Genomic DNA, 21,093 nt, shown 5'->3' on the forward strand with positions numbered 1-21,093 from the left:
AAAACTTTTCAGAAGAAAATAACATAATCCAGAGTTTATAATATGTGTACACTGTTCAGTTAATAAAAAGCATTCTTACATATGTAAACAAATAGAGAAGTATTACCAATAATTAAGAGAATAATTAATCAAGAAAAACAGTTGAATAATTAATCAAGTCACAGTTGACTCAGCAGTTGTTCGGCAAGGACAGAAAATTATGATTAAATATGTTAAATATTCTACAGCAGCGGTCCCCAAACTTTTTGGCACCAGGGACCAGTTTCGCGGCAGACAATTTTTCCACGGACAGGGATTGGGGGAGTAGGGCAATGGTTCAGGTGGTAGCGCGAGTGATGGGGAGAGATGGGGAGCTGCAGATGAAGCTTTGCTCACTCGCCTACCGCTCACCTCCTGCTGTGCGGCCTGGTTCCTAACAGGCCGCAGACCTGTCCATGGCCCCAGGGTTGGGGACCCCTGTTCTACATGAAAGATGGATACACAGTAATGGGTAAAGAGAAAGAATATTAATCATACAAAAGAACCAAATGGAAATCTTAGAACTGAAGAAAAAGTTGAAAAACTTTATTGGGTGTAAGTAATTAATAGCAGGTTAGACACAACAGAAGCAAGATCTTTCTTAAACTTGAAGACAGATCAGTAGAAGTCATCAAAGCAAGCATACAGAGAAAAAGAAAAAAAACTGAAGAAAATGCATAGAGCCTCAGTGACTTGTGAGACCCGGTTAAGCAATGTGACATATGGGTAATTAGAGTTCCAGGAGGTGAGGAGAGAGAGAGAAAAGGGAACAGAAATATTAAGAAATACTGGCCAACAATTTTCCAAACTTGACTAAAAAAATAACTCATAGATTCAAGAAATTAACCAAACCCAAAGCAGGATAAATACAGAGAAAACTGTATCCAAGGAAATTATAGTCAAGCTACTGAAAACCAAATACAAAGAAAAAAATCTTAAAAGCAGCCAGAAAAAAGTCACATTAAATATACAAGAACAGTGATGGTTGTTGATTTTTTAAATAGACTGTATTGTTTTAGAGCAGTTTTAGGTTCACAGCAAAATTGAGCAGAAGGTACGGTGTTCCCTCATACTCCCTTTCCCCTGGCAGCCTCCCAAGCTATCAACAGCTCCCACCAGGGTGATACTTTTGTTACAACTGATAAACCTATGTTGACACATCATTATCACCCAGAGTTCATAGTTTACATTAGGATTTACTCATGGTATTGCACCTTCTATGAATTTTGACAGATGTATAATGACATGTATCCACCATTATAATATCATACAGAAGAGTTTCAGGGTGGTGGTGGTGGTGGGATGAATTGGGAGATTGGGATTGACATATATACACTAATATGTATAAAATAACTAATTAAAAAAAAAAAGAGTCTCACTGTCCTAAAAATCCTCTATGCTCTATGTATTCATCCCTCCCTCCCCCAACCTCTGTCAGCCACAGATCTTTTTACTGTCTCCATGGTTTTACCTTTTCCAGAATATCATATACTTAGAATCATACAGTTTGTGGCCTTTTCAGATTGGCTTCTTCCACTTAGTAATATGCATTTAAGGTTCCTTGTGACATTTCATGGCTTGATAGCTCATTTTTTGTTTTATTTATTTATCTTTTTAGTACTAAATAATATTCTGTTGTCTGGATGTACAACAGTTTATTCTTTCACCTACTGAGGGACATCTTGATCGCTTCCAAGTTTTGGCAATTATGAATAAAGCTGCTATAAACATCTGTATTTTTGTGTGGATATCGATTTTCAACTCCTTTGGGTAAATGCCAAAGGGTGTGATTGCTGGATCATGTGGTAGAGTATGTTTAGTTTTGTAAGAAACCACCAAACTGTCTTCCAAAGTGGCTGTACCATTTTGCATTCCCACCAGCAATGAATGAGAGAGTTCCTCTTGCTCCACATCCTCAGCAGCATTTGGTGTCGTCAGTGTTGCAGATTTTGGTCATTCTAATAGGTGTGTAGTGGTATCTCGTTGTTTTAATTCTCATTTCCCTGATGACATTTCATGTGGAGCATGTTTTCATATGCTTATTTTCCATTTGTGTATCTTCTCTGGTGTGATGTCTATTCAGGTTTCTGGCCTATTTTTTAATCTGGTTATTTGTTTTCTTATTGTTGCATTTTAAAAGTTTGTTGTATATTTTGAATAACAGTTCTTTATCAGATGTGTCTTTTGCAAATATTTTCTCCCAGTCTGTGGCTTGTCTTATTTTCTTGACAGTGTCTTTTACAGAGCAGAAGGTTTAATTTTTATGAGGTCCAGCTTATCAATCATTTCTTTCATGGATTGTGCCTTCAATGTTGTATGTAAAAAGACATCACCAAACCCAGGGTCATCTAGGCTTTCTCCTGTGTTATCTTCTAGGAGTTCTATAGTTTTGCATTCTATATTTAGGTCTGTGATCCACTCTGGTGTAGACAGAAAAGAAATAAATAAAAAAGGCAGGGCTTCCCTGGTGGCGCAGTGGTTGAGAGTCCGCCTGCCGATGCAGGGGACACGGGTTCGTGCCCCGGTCTGGGAAGATCCCACATGCCGCGGAGCGGCTGGGCCCGTGAGCCATGGCTGCTGAGCCTGCGCATCCGGAGCCTGTGCTCTGCAAGGGGAGAGGCCACAACAGTGAGAGGCCCGCCTACCGCAAAAAAAAAAAAAAAAAAAAAAAAAAGGCAAAAGAGACTAATAGAACACAAATATTGAAATGGTAGACTTAAACCCAAACATATCAGTGGTTACATCAAATGTAAATGGACTAAACATTCCAATTAAGAGGTAAAAATGATCCGATTGGATTGAAAAAACAATTTGCAAACATAACTTTTTCACAAGAGATGCACTTTGAATATAAAGACACAGACAGGTTGAAAGATAGAAAAAGATAAACTATGAAGACATCAGTCCTAAGAAAGCTGGTCATGTCTGTATTAATATCAAGTAGATTTTAAAATATGGACTACCATCAAAGTTGAAGAGGGCCAGTCAATTCACCAGAAACAAATAATAATACTAAATGTGTATTTACCTAATCATAAAGCTTCAAAATACATAAGCAAAAACTGACAAAATAAAAAAGAAAAAGACACAAATCTATAATCATTTTGGAGAGATTAACAACTTTTTTGAATATTTGATAGAATAATATGCAAAATCAGTAAGCAAGCATATAGAAAATTTGAACAACTTATCTACCAACTAAACTTAATTACCATATATAAAATACTACACCTAATAACTGTTGATTATACTTTATTTTCAAATGCACATGGAACATTCACCAAGATAGACAATACACTGGATGATAAATTTCAAAGAATTTGATATTCTTTGATAACAGCAGAATTTAATTAGAAATCAGTAACAATAAGAAAGCTAGAAAATACATAAACATTTTGAAATTGAGCATCACAATGATAAATAATCCATGAGTCGAAGAAATCACAAAAAAAGAAGAAATCATGAGAATTATTAGAAAATATTTGAAATTGAATGATAATGAAAACACAGCATATAAAAAATCATAGGGTATAGCTAGAACAGTATTTAGAGGAAAATTTACAGCTTTTAATGTGCATATTAGAAGAGAAAAAAGGTTTAAAAGCAATTATCTAAGCTTCCATCTTAAGAGACTAGAAAATAAGAATAAATTCAGCAAATAGGAAGAAATGACATAATAAATAGTAGAAATCAGTGAAATAGAAAATGGAAAATCAGAGAAAATCAGCAAAGCCAAAAGTTGAAAAGACTAATAAAATTGATAAACCATAACAATACTGATCAAAAAAATGAGGATTGTGGGGACACTACTTTAGGTCCTGTAGACTTAAAAGGATGATAAAGCCCTATTATAAACAACAATAAATTTAACAACTTAGATGAAATGGACAAATTCCTTGAAAAGTGCACATACCATCAGTAACACAGGAAGAAATTACTTTTATGTTTAGACCTATGATCCATTTAAAATTAGGCTATATAAATGGTGTGAAGTAGGAATCAATGAAATTGAACTCATAATTAACACCCTCCCCACAAGGAAAGCTTCAGACTGACATGGCTTCACTGGTAAATTCTATCACACATTTAAGGAAGAAATAATACCCAGCCTATACAAATTTTTTCAGAAAATGGAGGGTGGAACTCTTCCCAGCTTATTTTAGGAGGCCAGCATTACCCTGACACAAAGAATGAACAGGAACATTACCAGAAAAGTAATTACAGACCAATGTTCCTCATGAACGTAGATGCAAAATATTTTCAAATTGACATCCGCTGGTATGTATAAAAAGGTTAGTAACTCATGACCAAGCAAAGTTTATCTCAGGAATGCAGAGTTGGTTTAACTTCAAAACACAAACAGTGTAAAGAAGTGAAGGAGCTAGTCATGTAGATCTGAGGAATAGCTTTCCAGGCAAAGGAAAAAGAAGTTCAAAAATCTTAAGATGAGAACGTACTTGGACTCAGATTCTAGAAGTGAAGTGTGTCTAGAGTGAAGGGAATGAAGAGGCCACTCTTCTTGCCACTGTGTTTTCTGAGCACCACCCCTGCTTCATTATTATTCTTATTTCTGCCTTGAGTGTAACAATAACTAAATAAGAATAGTAACCCCTCCATTTCTTAGAGACAAAAAAAGCTGTATTCTCTCCAGAACCACTACATCCTTAGCTGTGTAATGGTATTCAAGTTTGAATATCAACACATACCAAAGGCAGAATTACACCAATAGAGGCTGAACAATTGGCTGGCCTTCAAGAAGGCTCTCAATGTGACCTTCACCTTTATGAAGTCACTTCTTGGCCAAAACCTTTTAGCCTTGTGGGCTTAGAAAATTAACCTTTTAAGTATCCCAGGGTTGGGTAGACATGGAGAAATGCTAGTAGAGTTCACAAGAACCTGATGTATAAAACACAAATGCCAGTTTATTAATTTACAATAATAAACAAAACTCTCAAGGAAATCGGAAAACCTATCAATCATCAGTGCTTCTTCTCCCTGTAAGGAAACTACACTGGAAGCCAAATTATCATAAAGCTGGTTACTGAGCATGGAAATCAAGTCAGTCATTTGAGTTGGAGTGTTCTTGACCTCTGGCTCTGGACACTCAAGGAGCCAATCTCCATAACAGCGTTATTCTTATCAGATAGTCACTGGATGAGAACTACCAACACATGCCTCCTTCACTTGCCTATTTTTGTGCTACGTTCTTCACATAATCCCTTCTGATGATATATTCTTTCTTTAGTTTATATTAATACCTCCTGTGATATCTAGCTGAGGCTGGTGATCTAGAGTCCCACTAAGGGGACTTTGCATGTCTCTACTCTGATCCATGGTGTATTAGTTTCACAGCTTCACTGCTGAAGAATAATTTTAGAAGCAGACTAATATGATTTATGGAGTAACCAAAATTTTGCTCTAGTTATTTGATTTCTATTAGTATATTCTATGAACATATATATAAGCATATTCAGTGACTATATTCTCCTTATGAATGTATGCTATTGGATATATCAGTGGCTGTATTTATTACATATTAATAAATATATGCAGTGATATGTATTACATATATACATATAAGTTGATATATATCCCTTTGAATATACTTGATATATTAAAAATCTTCTTTTGAATATAGTTTCATTAATATGATGTTTCTGTTTACTGATTTATTTATAATTCTTTTAAAGTCACTTTCTGTTTTGCCAATACATCAGAAGGCCTAGTTCACCAATTTGAATGAACTATCTGACTTTGAAGAATTAACAAAACTGAAAACTTAAAAGGATGTTTAAAGTTTATAGCAATTTATGTGAAGTGTTAGTTGACAAGTTTTCACTTTGTTTTTATACCAGTATTTTGGAATGCTTACAGTGTTTCTGTTCTAGTTCCCCTGATGCTCTGCAGAACTGTGTTTCCATATAATTGGTTTCTTTTGTAAACCTGTATGTTTTATTTTATGCATTTAAAAACATTCTAAGAAGAAGTCCATAGTCCTCATATACTATCAGAATGAGCCATGGCATAATAAAGGTGAAGAAGCTCCAAGTTAAGGGAGGAGCTGGGAAAGACAGAGGGGAAACTGTACTGAGAGTCCCAGTAAAAAGGAAAGCTGAGTTACAGAGACAAGGGGAGACAGGTCGGGGACAGAGTCTTAAGGCCCCAGAAACCCACAGTCTTGTCTCCCTACAGCCATCTTAAGCTATAAACTTACTTTGGCAAATTGGTTATTTTGACAAATTTGGTGAATTGGTGTTTTGACAAATTGATTCTTTGTATTGACCTAGAATCACCTTCCTGACTGACTAGAGCTCTCTCTTAAATAGACATGGGAATGAAGAAGTAACTTTCCCAGCCCCACTAATCAGTTCATTTTAAAGTGGGTGTTTTACTACAATACCACTGTCACACTCACTGGAAGTACCACTTCACACCCACTAAGATGGCTATGATTATGATCAAAAAGACAGGTAATGTCAGATACTTTCAGTGTGTGAAGAATTGGAACCCTCCCACATGCTGGTGAGAATGTAAACTCGTGCAGCCAGAGTAGAAAACGGCATGGCAGTTCAGCGAAAAATTGAAAATAGAATTACTGAATGATCCAGCAATTCTACTTCTGGGTATATACCTAAAAGAATTGAAAACAGAGTCTCAAACATATATTTATATCCATATTCATAGCAGTGTTAGTCACAGAAGCCAAAAATAGGAACAACCCAAGTGTCCATCAATGGATGAATGGATAAGCAAACTGTGGTGTATACACACAATGAAATATTATTCAGCCTTAACCCATGCACTTTCCACTGTGCCTCACTGCCCTCCGCTGTAGCCGTCTGTCTCAGCATAAATACTGATCTACTTCATGGCAGGGAAATGGCCTACATGATCTCCTGGATCTTTTAGATCAATGGGTCTATGTTTCAGTGAACCACTAGATACAGGAAATGAAACCATTTCTCTTAACCAGAACCTGCTTTGATAAGTAGAAGGCCCTCCATCACAGATGCTTCCCTTGTGTTCAAATCCCAAACACCATCACTTGCTAGCTGTGAAACCTTGAGTGCATTACTTAAACTCTTTGATCTTCAGTTTATACAAAAGTGGGGATAATAATATTTACATCATAAGGTGTTACGAGAATTTAATTACATGTAAAAAGCTCTCAGTATCTAGCATGTAATGTGTTGAATACTTATAATTACTGTTTATTTTTATTATCATTATTATTTACAGTGAGTAATTTTTAATCAAGTGCTTTCCTCTTTAGAGTAGTCAAAATATCCTTTATGGCTGTTTACTATTTTTCCTTCTCAAGGCCCATTGACATGTGCTCTTCTTTTAATAGGTACAACATAAGAGATACAGTGCAATTCTTAAGCGTTTGCACTGTCAGGTGAACAAGCTTCAGTCAGATAGAAGACAATGGCAATGGAACATTCAACAGCTGCAAAAAACTGCAGCTGAACTGAGAAAATGCATTGGAACAAAAGATTAACATGGCCATAGGGTAATGTAGTATAGGGTAATGCTGAGCACAGACTATGCCACAAAAATTATGGGATAGAAAGGTGAGAAAATCCATTGGATCTTAACAACTGACATCCACTATCAGAGGGCTCTCTTAATGACAGATATGTTTTCTTTTCTTTGAATCAGTCATCTGTTTGCTGAAATGCCTTCCAACCCGATAATTGATAGCAATAGAGAGACAATAGGAAGGCTCACAGAAGAATAGTGAAAGACTCTGTATGAATATTTTGAGTGCATAAGATATATTGTACTCATGAATGCCTGTTTATAAACATGTTGCCTTCACTAGCACATGAAGCAAAAATTTAGAAGAAAAGAAGCATTTGAATTTACAATGATTTAAATTGTTAAGATATTTTAAATGGTTGTCTGTTTCAAACTACCTGCTTTTTTACCCCTGGCTTCGAAGCAGTCAGTCCATAAATGTTGACATTTATAATAAGGTTGTTATGTGTTCAAGGCTTCAGATATTTACTTAGTTTTTCTCTTTTATCCAGAAGGTAACAATCATTTTTCTTTGCTGTTGGATAACATATTTTTAGAGTGTTGCAATGTATACAATTTTTTGTTCACTTTTCTGTATGTTCTTTCTTACTATTCTATAGCTAAGTTGAATTTATAGCATCATGTAAGGCAAACATACCAGCTCTTAATGTTAACCAATGTAGACTAACATATTTTTTTCTCATTGAAAGTCATATACTATGTCCACAGCAACAAACTTGTGCCTTTTAGAATAAAAGTGCTCCTTCTTGTGGCTCCATTGCATCAAATTTTTAGAAGCAGAAACAGAACATTAATTATTGAAGATATGTTTTTTAAATATTCACTTTTAGGATTTAATGAGTTCAAAGCAATAACATCAAAAAGGTATCTTAGGTGCATTTTCTCCTCACCTTTCTATGTGCATAAGATTCAGTAAGAGTATAGCTGACATAAAACCTGATAATCTTGTTTGCCTAATATTAGTAGTCCTATTAGGAATTTGCATGGCTTATTATGGCTAACACTTCAAGTGGCTTATGCTGTAACACAGTCAGCGTTGGCCCATGACTCAGAACTAGGTTATTTTCTTTCTTTCTGCTTTTTTTTAGGATTAGGGTTAGGGTTAGAGTTAGTAGATCACAGACATAAATGCAAAATGCAAAATTATAAAACTGCTAGAAGATAACATAGGAGAAAGCCTAGCTAACCATCAGTATGGTGATGTCTTTTTTAGATACAACACCAAAGGCACAACCCATGAAAGAAATAATTGATAAGCTAGACTTCATTAAAATTTAAAATGTCTGCTCTGTAATAGACACTGTCAAGAGAATGATAAGACAAGCTATAGCCTGAAAGAAATACTTACAAAAGGCAAACCTGATAACTGTTATTCAAAATAGAAAATAAACTCTTAAAACTCAACAATAAGAAAACAAATAACCAGATTAAAAAATGGGCCAAAGACCTAACAGACACCTCACCAAAGAAGATACACAGATGGCAAATAAGCATATGAAAATATGCTCCACATGATATGTCATCAGGGTAATGAGAATTAAAACAATGAGATACCACTACACACCTATTAGAATGGCCAAAATCTGTAACACTGACAACACCAAATGCTGATGAGAATGTGGAGCAACAGAAACCCTCCCATTCATTGCTGCTGGGAGTGCAAAATGGTACAACCATTTTACAAGATAGTTTGGTAGTTTCTTACAGAACTAAACGTACCCTTAACATATGGTCCTGCAGTCACACTCCTTGGTATTTATCCAAAGGAGTAGAAAACTGATGTCCACACAAAAACACAGATGATGATAGCAGCTTTTTTCATAATTGTCAAAACTCAGAAGCAACTAAGATGACCTTTGGTAGGTGAATGAATAAATAAATTGTGGTATATCCAGACAATGGAATATTATTTAGTGCTAAAAAAGAAATGTTATCAAGCCATGAAATGATATGAGGAAACTTCAATGTATATTACTAAGTGAGAGGAGCCAATCTGAAAAAGTTACATAAGTCCAACTATATGACATTCTGGAAAAAGAAAAACTATGGAAGCAGTAAAAATATCATTGGTTGCCAGGCTGAGGGTGGGAGGTTGGAGGAGAGATGAATAGGTGGAGCATAGGGGATTTTTTTAGGGCAGTGAAAATATTTTGTATGATGCTGTAATGATGGATATATGTCATTATACATTTGTCCAAATGCATAGAATGTACAATACCAAGGGTGAATCCTAAGGTAAACTGTGGACTTTGGGTGATTATGATGTGTCAGTGTAGGTTCATCCTTGGTTTAAAAAGATGTACCATTCTGGTGAGTAACGTTAATAAATGGGAAGGCTGTGCATGTGTGGGACCAGGGAATATATGGGAAACCTCTGTGACTTTCTCTCAATTTTGTTATAAACCCAGAACTGCTTTAAAAATTTGTTATTTTTTTAACATCTTTATTGGAGTATAATTGCTTTACAACGTCGTGTTAGTTTCTGCTGTATAACAAAGTGAATCAGCTATACGTATACATATATCCCCATATCCCCTCCCTCTTGCGTCTCCCTCCCACCCTCCCTATCCCACCCCTCTACGTGGTCACAAAGCACCTGATCTCCCTGTGTTATGCGGCTGCTTCCCACTAGCTATCTATTTTACATTTGGTAGTGTATATATGTCAATGCTACTCTCTCACTTCGTCCCAGCTTACCCTTCCCCCTCCCTGTGTCCTCAAGTCCATTCTCTACAACTGATCTTTATTCCTCTCCTGCCCCTAGGTTCATCAGAACAATTTTTTTTTTTAGATTCCATATATATGTGTTAGCATATGGTATTTGTTTTTCTCTTTCTGACTTGCTTCACTCTGTATGACATCAGTACATGAAAGTCAGTATTAGTAAAACATTTTGGCTAAGGAAAGTGAAATTGTGCTTATAAAAATTGCTTTGGAACCTTGTAAAGTTCACATAGGTGATTACAATTAATACTCGAAGTTCCTGTATCATCTTGCATTGAACATGGAATCCCTTGTTCATCCATACAAATCATTAAGGCCTATATCAATAATGTGGAAATTTAGGACTATTTTTTGGTGGGGAGAGTCAGTAGACTAAGAAGAACTTACGGTTTTTCAACTAAAAACTATTTGATTTACTAGTTGCTCATATTTTCAATATTATATTTTATTTTTCATTAACTAAGCTAATGATTAGTAAAGCTAATGATCAGTAGCTAAAAGTTGTGTGCCTGTCACAAATAACCTATGCTATATTTGTTTACTTGAATTTATAATGTATTTCTAAGGGAATGGTTTTTGTTCTTTTACTTTCCTGATAAATTTGGCAGTATAAGTAATGGGTCTTCTATATCACATTAGCTACCATATAGCACTTTCTCCTGAATGTTACTGAACTATGACCGAAACCAGGAAAAATAAATTGAAACAGATACTAATAACAGAATAGATTTATTCAATACATATCTAAGAATGGGATGCTTCAAATTGCTTTTTCTCTTCTGTAATGTTCTATTTCAGTGATGGCTATGAGGTCTACATTTTTAGAAAAATTAAAATAGCACATGATTTAGTAATGACAGAGTTGCTGTTTACATAACCCAGTAAAGACAGACATGAAATAATGAAACTTCAATCTTTTAATTAATGAGATGATGTATTCCAAAAGCAAAACCAGAGTTCATGTGATAAATAGTTTTAAAAGGCTTCTTACTCAAAAAGCTCTCTGGCATAACAATCATGTCAGAATTAGAATAAAACACTTAAGTTACAGATATTTGCCAGTGTTGCTCAGTCACATAGCACAAGGTAATTTAGAGGCAATGGTAATACACTGCCAGTCTAAATAGACCTTCAAATTTCTTTTTTGTCCAAAACGTTTAAGTCAAGACATATCATCCACCTTATCTATTATGTATTACTTATTACTCCCCATGACATTATTTTACATAGAATAGAAATTTGTAATCCCCGTGCTTGTGTTGGAGAAGCTTCCTCAAGGTGCTTTCAAGACTATTTCTCCTTGATTCCTTAGTGCTTCTTTATGTATGTGATATGGGAAAAATATAACAATCCTGCAAAAATGAGTTGTTTTGTCTTCAATGACTAGTGTTAACTAATTCATGCCCAGTTAGCCAGCCAGATGTCAGCACATATACTTGGCTGAAAATATTACACAGTTTTCTCCTCATCCACCTTTCCCACAGAGACTGTGTACAGCCATTGTCAAGTGTCTGTCATTCCTTAGAGGGAGACTGTTTTGAGGACACCTCCATCCCTTGGATGTAATATTGACTTGGCTGGGAAGTTAGATAATGTTGATATTATTTTAATTTGTGGTTCATACAAATTTGTACAAAGCACTCAATTCTCAGAAGAGTCCATTCTTTTTCTAATCTTTCACTAATTTAGATTATTCATCTTCTAAGCCTTTCAATCTCAATTAATCTGTCAATGTAATTTACTCAGGCACAGTTTCCTAATAATTAGTCTAATTCTCTCATTTTTCTTCCATTTCTTTCCAGCAAAAAATACCACTTCCTCTTCAGAGCCTTCCTTTTCTCAGTCTCTGCAGAGCCCCAGTTGTATCATCTTCAGACTCCAATTCTCATTTTTGGTGTAACTCCAAAGTTTAATTCACTTGCCTAAACTTAGATCCCAAACATTGAAAACAATCTCTTCATTTATAACTGTCTTATGCAAGAGACTCCATCTTTATTTTGAACTGCATCCCAGAGATAAACTTTCTCAGAAACACTGACACAGTCAGTGCTCTGCCCAGACCCTCTCAGATCTCTTTTTTATCCTTTTTGAGCACCCCTCTCCCAAGTGAGCTATGCTTTTACCTCCACTGGCTCTCACCAACACTGTCTGTGGGAGTCCTGCTACCCTCAGAAGGACTTTACCTGCTATTACAGCCTTGCTTGGCTTTTTTTTCTTTCCAGTCTTGCTTCCCTCACCAATTTCTCCTGGGAGGACTTCACTAATAAATCACTTGCTCGGAGTCTGCTTCTGGGAATCCCAAACCAAGTCACCTTGCAAAAATAATTACACATTGAAATCTCTATTTTCAAGATATGACTTACTCTACTCTGGTTCCTCATTCCAGATCAATTCTGCTTCCAGCAGCAGCAGCAACAGGAAAAAAAAAAAAAAAAAAAAAAGCAAGGAACTTAGCACCTTTGAAATCTAATTACTATCCCATTTAGTATAATTTTGATATTTTCATTTGCTTTAAGTTAAAAAGGCAAGCCAAAAGACACAAACTTTATTCCATTTATCTAGTACAACAATAAAAGTACACTATGGGCTTTCAAGTATAATAAATCAATCACTATTTTGTATTAATCTTTTTTTGATATTAGTATTCTTAGGAACTACCATGTTGCTACATACTATAAATTTGTTAAATAAATCTTGATTTTGAATTTAACAATTTTTTAATTTAAAATTTTTTCGACTGTGCTGAGGTCATGTGATTTTTAGACAGGCTTATTAAAAGACTCATGCAACCAGACAAAAAGGGTGATATTTAAGGAAAACATTTTGGTTGCTCTCATTCCAACTAAATGGCAAAGACAGGGACGGGAAAAAATCATGTGTGCACATCCTCAGATCCTATGGCCTCATAAAATCATCCTGCTTCTTTCAAACCATCCTTTCCCATCTTTTCCTTTTTTTTAAAATTAGCAATTCTCCCTTTTAATCATTCATTATTCCACCTACAACTCAAAACCCTAGAGTAACAGTCTGTTGCAGATCAAGAGTAATTAACTCAGAATATTACAAAGAAATGTGGATCTAGAAGACAGAACATTGTAAAAAATCAAAATCATAGCATCTGTCATCATGGTTTCAGAAAATCTACAGTCACTTTAAAAGTATTGCTAAGGGTATTTTATAATATCTTTGTGATTTTTTACACTAACAGCATCAAAAAATATAAAATTGGTAACAGTTATAAAAAATTATTAGTGTTGTGAAAATGGTTTTAACCTAGGCTAAAGTTATTAAGACTTCTTGCTCTTGGCCTCCAAACACTTGTAAACATTAGTTGCTAGTCCTCAAAACTTCAAGCTGATATATAAATAAGTTAAAATTCTGCAAAATGTCCTACACTTATGGAAGTAGGGCCCAGCAATAGGAACAAAATTTGAATATCCGCTTTCATTTTGTAACATAATCTAAAAAGGAAGCTGACTGGTATGCGTTAAAGCCCAACACAGTGAACTGATGATGGCAAAGAAACAAATTTCACGTTATACCTTCTTTGTTAGGTAATTGCAAAAATAAACATGTCATGGTTCTTTCCATTCAGGAGATTAATTTAGTTGGCAAGAGAGACACGTATATAATAGGTTCAAATACAACGTAAAACATCCTGTAATAGAAGCATAAGCCAAACCCTGTGGAAACACAAAATAAGGTGCAATTAATTCCAGATGAGGGTGGAAGAGTTTAAAAGAAGAGGTGACATTTGAGGTGGGCTGCAAAGCAATTATTTTCTCATGACTGTTTTCACTCATCAGACTCTGAAAGTTTCTATTATATTCCCTTTTGCATTGCCATCAGCAAGCAGATACCTGGCATACATAATAGGTGCTCTGGTGTATGTTGAATGAATTAGTGAATAAGATAACCATTGCTCTTCTTGTCAATATCTCCCAACATCCCTGTCGTCAGTCTCTCCTACCTCTAATTTTATTATTAATACTATTTCTTGAGTTATCTTCTTTGAGTAAAAACTGAGCATGAAATGCCTTTTCTGGGAAAAAAAGAAAAAAGAAAAACTTTCCAAAGACACAAAATCCATTTCAGGACTAAACAGTAAACACTGCCTTTTTTTCCATTTTTTTCCTGTTCGATTTAACAATAAACCCTTTCCACCAGCCAAAACAAAATTCTAGTTCTTCTGTAGGCATGTGTTTTCACAAATTTGCTTCAAGTTCTCTCTCCTACATTCAGGAGTCAACTCTAACACAGCCTCAGAACCAAGTTCAACAGTTACAACTACTATAAAGCTGAACTACATTTAAAATGCCTCAGTTTCTCTGCAATGCTGTAGCTTAGAAGTACTAAGAAATCTATACCAGGATTTCTGAATCAAAATAAATATTGGCTTACAATTTAGAGAACTTATGTAGAGTTCCTTGTTTAAAATAGGTTAAAATAACTTTAAGCTTTTATATATTGGGATTAATTATGGATAGTCTGGCATGGGATCATTTGATTGACATAGGATGATACCAAATAACAGACAATTCATTTATTATTTATAGAAGAACATGAAAATTACTTCCAAAATTTACTTTTATGATTTTAAACCAAAATATGTGAATATTTATAAAGACCAAAACTTTTCTTTAAATGTTTTTTAGAAAATGAAATGAAACTTTTATGTAACTATAATGAAAGTAAACACGTTTAACAAGCCAAAAGAAATATGCTCTTGTGTTCTTCAATTATAAACAGTTTGAACCATGCTTTTAAAAGAGTTTTATATATTGAAAAATTATGTAAAATATTCCATCTTTTAAAGAAGAAAGCTGTGAAAGCTTCATGAAAATACAACTAAACAAGGAGGACTATATGGAAATAGAAAGAAAATATTAAAAATGGAAACTATAACATTTCTCTGAATAGAATATTGTACATTAATCATAAATGTAATGCCTATTCAGGATAATTTGGGGCAATTTCACTTTGTTTTTATTGTTTCTATATGGTTTATGCATAATTGTGGAGTTTAACTATAATTCTAATATAATTTTTCCCAGTGACACACTTTATATCTTTCCTAATTACATCTGTAGCAAAATCATTTTTAGGAAACCAACTTCCTATGTCTATTATTATATTATTCTTTACACCACTAAAAATGCCCTCTCTTTTAATCATTTTCGAATATTCTTTACTTTTTTCCCCTAGAATGGCAATATTCCATTAGCTGATGGCACAAGGGTTTTAAGTGCTTTTCAGAGTTTTGGCACCAGAAGTTTCCTTAACCATGCTTATTAGGCCTTGGAGAGTGTTAATTTTCTGGTAGAAAGGGAGTTTTGAGCTTTCGTTAGGATGTTTCCCAAATGCTTTAATTTCAGATATAGTTTAGTATAATTATGGCTGCTTTAACCAGGGCCATTTGAGAAAAAGCACTGAGTAGCTGATAAATAAATGGCCATTGTAACATAGTTTAACATCCCATATACCAAAGGGAAAATGTGTATTCTGTGATATTAACTATTGTAATTGCTAATGCATCACAATTTAGGCAAATAAGTTCAAAGAATACCCAAGTTCTTGAAATTGTAAGCAGTCTTTGAGTCTGAATAAAAATTGCAGCACTATTTAATATGGCGGGCCCTGGAGTGGAGTGAATAAAAAAATGAAAAGCCATCTATTTTACGTTTGGTAGTGTATATATGTCCATGCCACTCTCTCACTTTGTCACAGCTTACCCTCCCCCCTCCCCATATCCTCAAGTCCATTCTCTAGTAGGTCTAGTGGGAAGCAGCTGCATAGCACAGGGAGATCAGCTCGGTGCTTTGTGACCACCTAGAGGGGTGGGAGGGAGGGAGACGCAAGAAGGAAGAGATATGGGGACATATGTATATGTATAACTGATTCACTTTGTTATAAAGCAGAAACTAACACGCCATTGTAAAGCAATTATATTCCAATAAAGGTGTTAAAAAAAAAAGAAAAGCCAAATATACCTTATTAAAAATAATGAGAAAAAGAGACCTTATTAATATGCATATTACTGAGAGTATAAATTTGTTGAATGAATTAAGAGGAAAAGTAGGTTGCAAAACATTAGGAGCAGTATATTTTAATTATATATATTTTTAAAGTGACTATGAACTCTGTTTCAAAGCGCCGGAAATATATAGCCCATGTCCAGCCCAAGAACTGTTTTCTCTGAGCTAAATATTCCCAGTTTATAACAACTCATGTGACTTTAGTTCATATCCCTCCACCATCCTAGTCACATCCCTCTGGATGTGTTCTGCCTTGGTATTGTCCTATGAAAGATGCAGAACAGAAAACAACACTTAAGGTATTAGTCTGATCAACCACCTGTAGAAGAGTCTTATTTCATCCCATACTTGGGACTCAGTTTTCTATTAATGCAACCTAAGTTTACAGAGGCTTTTATGGTAGCCATATCATGTTGATCACTCATGTTGAGCTCACTCCCCAAACCTGAGAGATTATGTTAGCATACTAGCAATGTACAAGCGTTCCAATTTCTCAACATCTTCGCCAACACTTATTTTATTTTTATAATAACCATCCTTATGGATATAAAGTGATATCTCACTTTGGTTTTGAGCCATGTTTCCTTAGTGATGTAGAGAATCATTTCATGTGCTTATTGGCCATTTGTATATCTTCTTTGGAGACAAGTCCTTTGTCCATTTTTTAATTCGGTTGTTTTTATTTTTGTTGTTGAGCTGTAGAAGTTCTTGATATATTATAGATATTAATCCTTTATCAAATATGTTATTTACAAATATTTTCCCCACTCCATGGATTTCCTCTTCACTCTGTTGATTGCATCCTTTGATGTGCAGAAAATTTTAATTTTGATGAAATCCGGTTTATTTATTTTTTCTTTTTGACTGTGCTTTTGGTATCATATGCAAAAAATTCCTGCCAAATCCAATGTCATGAAACTTTTCCTCTGTTTTTTTCTAAGAGTTTTATTGTTTGGGTTCTTACATTTAGGTCTTTAATCCATTTTGTGTTAATTTTGTGTATGACATAAGGTAAGAGTCCAACTTCATTCCTTTGCAGGTGGACATCCAATTTTCTAGCACTATTTGTTGAAAAGACTGTCCTCTCCCCATTGGATGGTCTTGGCACCCTTGTCAAAAATCATTTGACCATATATGGGATGGTTTATTTTGGGGCTCTGTATTCTATTTCACTGGTCAATACATCTATCTTGATGCCAGAATAATCTTTTGTTTGTGATAAAAGTAGCACATATTTATTCCAGTTTGTCATTTGTCTTTTTACTTTGTTTATAGTACTTCTTTTGCCATGCAAAGTTGTTTTATTTTTATGTAGTTAAATTTATCAATGTTTTTCTTTATTGCTTCTGTATTTTGTGTCACAGGAAACTTTTCCCTGTACCTAACTCATAAAGGAACATGCCCGTGTTTTCTTCTAGTACATGAATAACACTATAAGGTTTTCAGAGAAAAAGAGAGAGTAGACCCCTTTTTAGCAAATACATGATAATAAACTAAATTGAGAAACGACTACACAAAGACCACTGGCCAAGTTAGAATGTAATCTTTTGTGTAATAGTAATGATGACAATCATGATGATGATGGTGACAATGCTGACTATCTAATGACTTCATTTTCTGTACAATACACCATAGGAGGTCTTTGCATACAGTAAGTGTAGGGAAAGAAGAAAAACACAAGAGCTTTAACTTTAGAGTTATATAAACTTGAGTTCTAATACCTGTTTCACTAGATTCATTCCAAACTATCACTCACTCATGGTGTGATTTGGGGCAAGTTTCTTACATTCATTAAGTCTCCATTTTAAAATCTGTAGAATGGGAATAATCATATGATTTACTTCATGGAGTTGTAGATTAAATAAGATAATGCAGATAAAGTCCTTAGTGATTAGAATTAAATATTCCATACATATTAACTACTATTAATACAATTAGTATTAATTAGTTCACAAAATTCTCAATTTATAATTGAAATTACTGAAGCAGTGGAAAGTTAAAGTCATATAACTAGTATGTGTCAGAATTTGGACTCAAACCTAACCTCTGATCTGAATTTACTTCAAAGCTCCTATTCCCCTACTACATCAGTAGGAAGTCATTTTAACATGAATGTTCATTTTACAAAAGCCTAGAGTAGAGGGACCTTGTTGTTAAGAGAACTCTCTTCTGATTGGAAACAATGGTAATCATACAAGAAACAATGTACAAAACTGTAGTGTATGACCCCATGACCTTTGCCTCTTTTTCCACAGTCAAATGGGAAGTGATCCAAATTTTAGAGCTGAGAAGTGAGAGAAGATTAGGACTGGGAAGGTGTCACTGGATTGAGTAGTTAAGATCTTATGGTTGATTTTTGAGCCAGAAACCAGTGTGTAAGGTTAAGGAGTGAGTGTATTCCAGCAGCAGCAGGGTTGGCTCGGTGGCTAAGACTAGATAGGCTTTCTGGTGCAGGAGTTAGGAGAAGCCCTAGCAAGGAGGCAGAGGATGGATAGTGCAGAACATTTATTCCCCATGGCTCATATTTCCATAAAGGGAAGAGAATGTCCAGTCTACTCTCCAGGAATGGAAAATTATGGTAGGAATGTTTTCAGCTAATCTCCGAACTTCCACTTGTCCCAATAGATGAGTGACTTACCTTTTGTTGATTTGGAAGAAGGCTTAGCCCCCGACTCTGTTTCTTGTAAGCCAGACTGCAAATCAAGTGCAGAGAGGGCACATTCTGGGCTGCTGTTATAGGAGAAAGTTCAATTTAATAAAATTATTCAGCCAAACATGTAAAGAAACATTTACCAATCAGCTTCATCAATAGTAAAGTTAATGTTCTGATATCTATCTGTCCAAACGTGAAGGGAGAAAAAAGGAGTGCAATGGGGGTTAGTGGTAGGCAGAAAATGTAGCTGGTAGGTGGTTAGCTTCAGTAAGTTCTAGTAGCAGTGACATAGGCAGAATCTAATTCCAGGTGGGAGCACTAGCTACAGAGATTCAAAACTGAATCTAAGGGGTGATAGTTGCTTCCTTGTGAGTAGTTTTGTCCTAGAATCTAAGCACAAGCTTACCCCTTAGGACTGGAATTTGTGGCCTTCAGTATGAGGACTGGTGGGATGCAGTACATCCAAACAAAAAAGTGGATAAATTGAGATAACATATATTGACTGCACTTTTGAGAAATGAGATAGTAAATGAAAGGCTAGAAATGCAAGATAACTTGTAGGGTAGCTAGAAGGGTTAAGAGAAGGATTTCCTAGGGCCTGGGAAATCTGACCATGCTTGCAGGGCTCATGAAAAAGGCAGCATTGAAGATACAAGAGAGTGGGAGCTATTCGTGGAGTGCATCCTGGAAGCCCAGGAGGGGACAGGCTTCAGGGCAGAGAGGAAGGGAGTAACCTTCAAAAGAAAGAGCACTCCTGAGTCAGGATGTAAAAAATAGAGACTGAATAAAGGAAAAGGACAATTTAAAGAAAAGGGAAATCAGAGTTCTTGATTAGATAGAGTGTAAGAAAAACAGCTGAAGGTGACAGTGTAGCGTTAGTAGTGTAGAGTTAGTCATTTGAGGAAAATGAAAATGGTGTGAACTGCCTTAAAAAAAGGGATGAGCTTTAATGATCTAAATGACACCAATTAGAGTAAATCCGCGGTTAGTGTAAATCCATGGTGAACCTACTAAGTTCAGCTTTGCAGTGTTTATTCAGCAGTGTTCTGTTTCCACGATCAGGAGGCACAGCAAAAGGTGGGATGGAAGTTGGATTAAATAAACTCAGTAGGTCAAACACTTTTTACCTTTTCTTTCCTAAAAAAAATTATGGGGACTCCCCTCGTGGCGCAGTGGCTGAGACTCTGTGCTGCCAACGCAGGGGGCCCGGGTTCGCTCCCTGGTCAGGGAACTAGATCCCACATGCATGCCGCAACTAAGAGTTTGCATGCCACAACTAAGGACCCTGTCTGCTGCAACCAAGACCTGGTGCAACCAAATAAATAAGTAAATAAATATTTTTTTTAAATTATGGAATTTTACCATAGGGTCATCATTTTAAGTGTCTATTCTCTCTATTTGGTGGTATAGTGGTAAATATAGAAGTTGTAAAAAAGAATGTTGAACTCAAAACATACCTGGGAAGTAGTTTGTGTGGCTTGTTGGTCTATTTTAAAACTAAATTCAACATCTCAGATCACAAGTGAAGTGCTAATATTTATGGAAGCGTAAATGCCCATGCTAGACATTTGCTAGGGCACCACACAAATATGTAACTTGATTTAATTAAGTATTCCAGGGTTCTGGATCATTTATTAGTTGTACATCTACTAACTGCATCTCTCAGCAGCATAATATAAAGTGCAATATATAGTCTTTTTTTCTCCTTTATCTTATACCCAGTTGTTCCTCCAGTAAGACGTGAAACAGATGAATCAGTTCAGCGACACTAAAAGAGCAATTATAATGAAGTACCAACATATTTTACAGATTTTCAAAGGAATGAACAATATGAGCTATTCTGGGGATGATGGACAGGATTTGGATGAAAAGGAAGGAAAAAATTGGATATTTCAAACTACAGCCATCATGTGCTGGAATGCCCACAGCACGCAGGTCTAATTACTTTTGGGAAAGAGTAAAGGAGAATGAATCAGATATACTGAGACTGAGGCCGGGTGGGGTTGGGAGGGCTGCTTCATGGAGGGAGAGAAGGGAACCCCATCTCTGAGTATCTACATTATTGGTTTATCTGCTGGATCTAACTCTTCTAGGTTGCTTTGGCTATGAAGTCATAACTAT

The 21,093-nt window shown here is 35.4% G+C and overlaps 1 protein-coding gene across 3 annotated transcripts in view; it reads left to right on the forward strand.

The window, feature by feature from the left end:
* Nucleotides 1–20,716, forward strand: part of CCDC122 (coiled-coil domain containing 122) — a 38,520-nt gene extending 17,804 nt beyond the window's left edge. The window contains exon 5 of one of the 3 annotated variants that reach the window (XM_081214853.1): nt 20,695–20,716. In XM_081214853.1, the coding sequence (XP_081070979.1) occupies nt 20,695–20,709 (15 nt within the window). In that variant the 3' untranslated portion in view covers nt 20,710–20,716. Of the gene's footprint in view, nt 1–7,369; nt 7,848–17,683; nt 17,765–20,694 lie in introns of those variants that run through there. The other 2 variants (XM_081214852.1, XM_081214851.1) reach the window with 2 other exon arrangements.
* The last annotated feature ends 377 nt before the right edge of the window (nt 20,717–21,093 follow it).

This window comes from Mesoplodon bidens (genome assembly GCF_964165515.1).
Source record: "Mesoplodon bidens genome assembly, chromosome: 17".
Lineage (NCBI taxonomy): Eukaryota > Metazoa > Chordata > Mammalia > Artiodactyla > Ziphiidae > Mesoplodon > Mesoplodon bidens.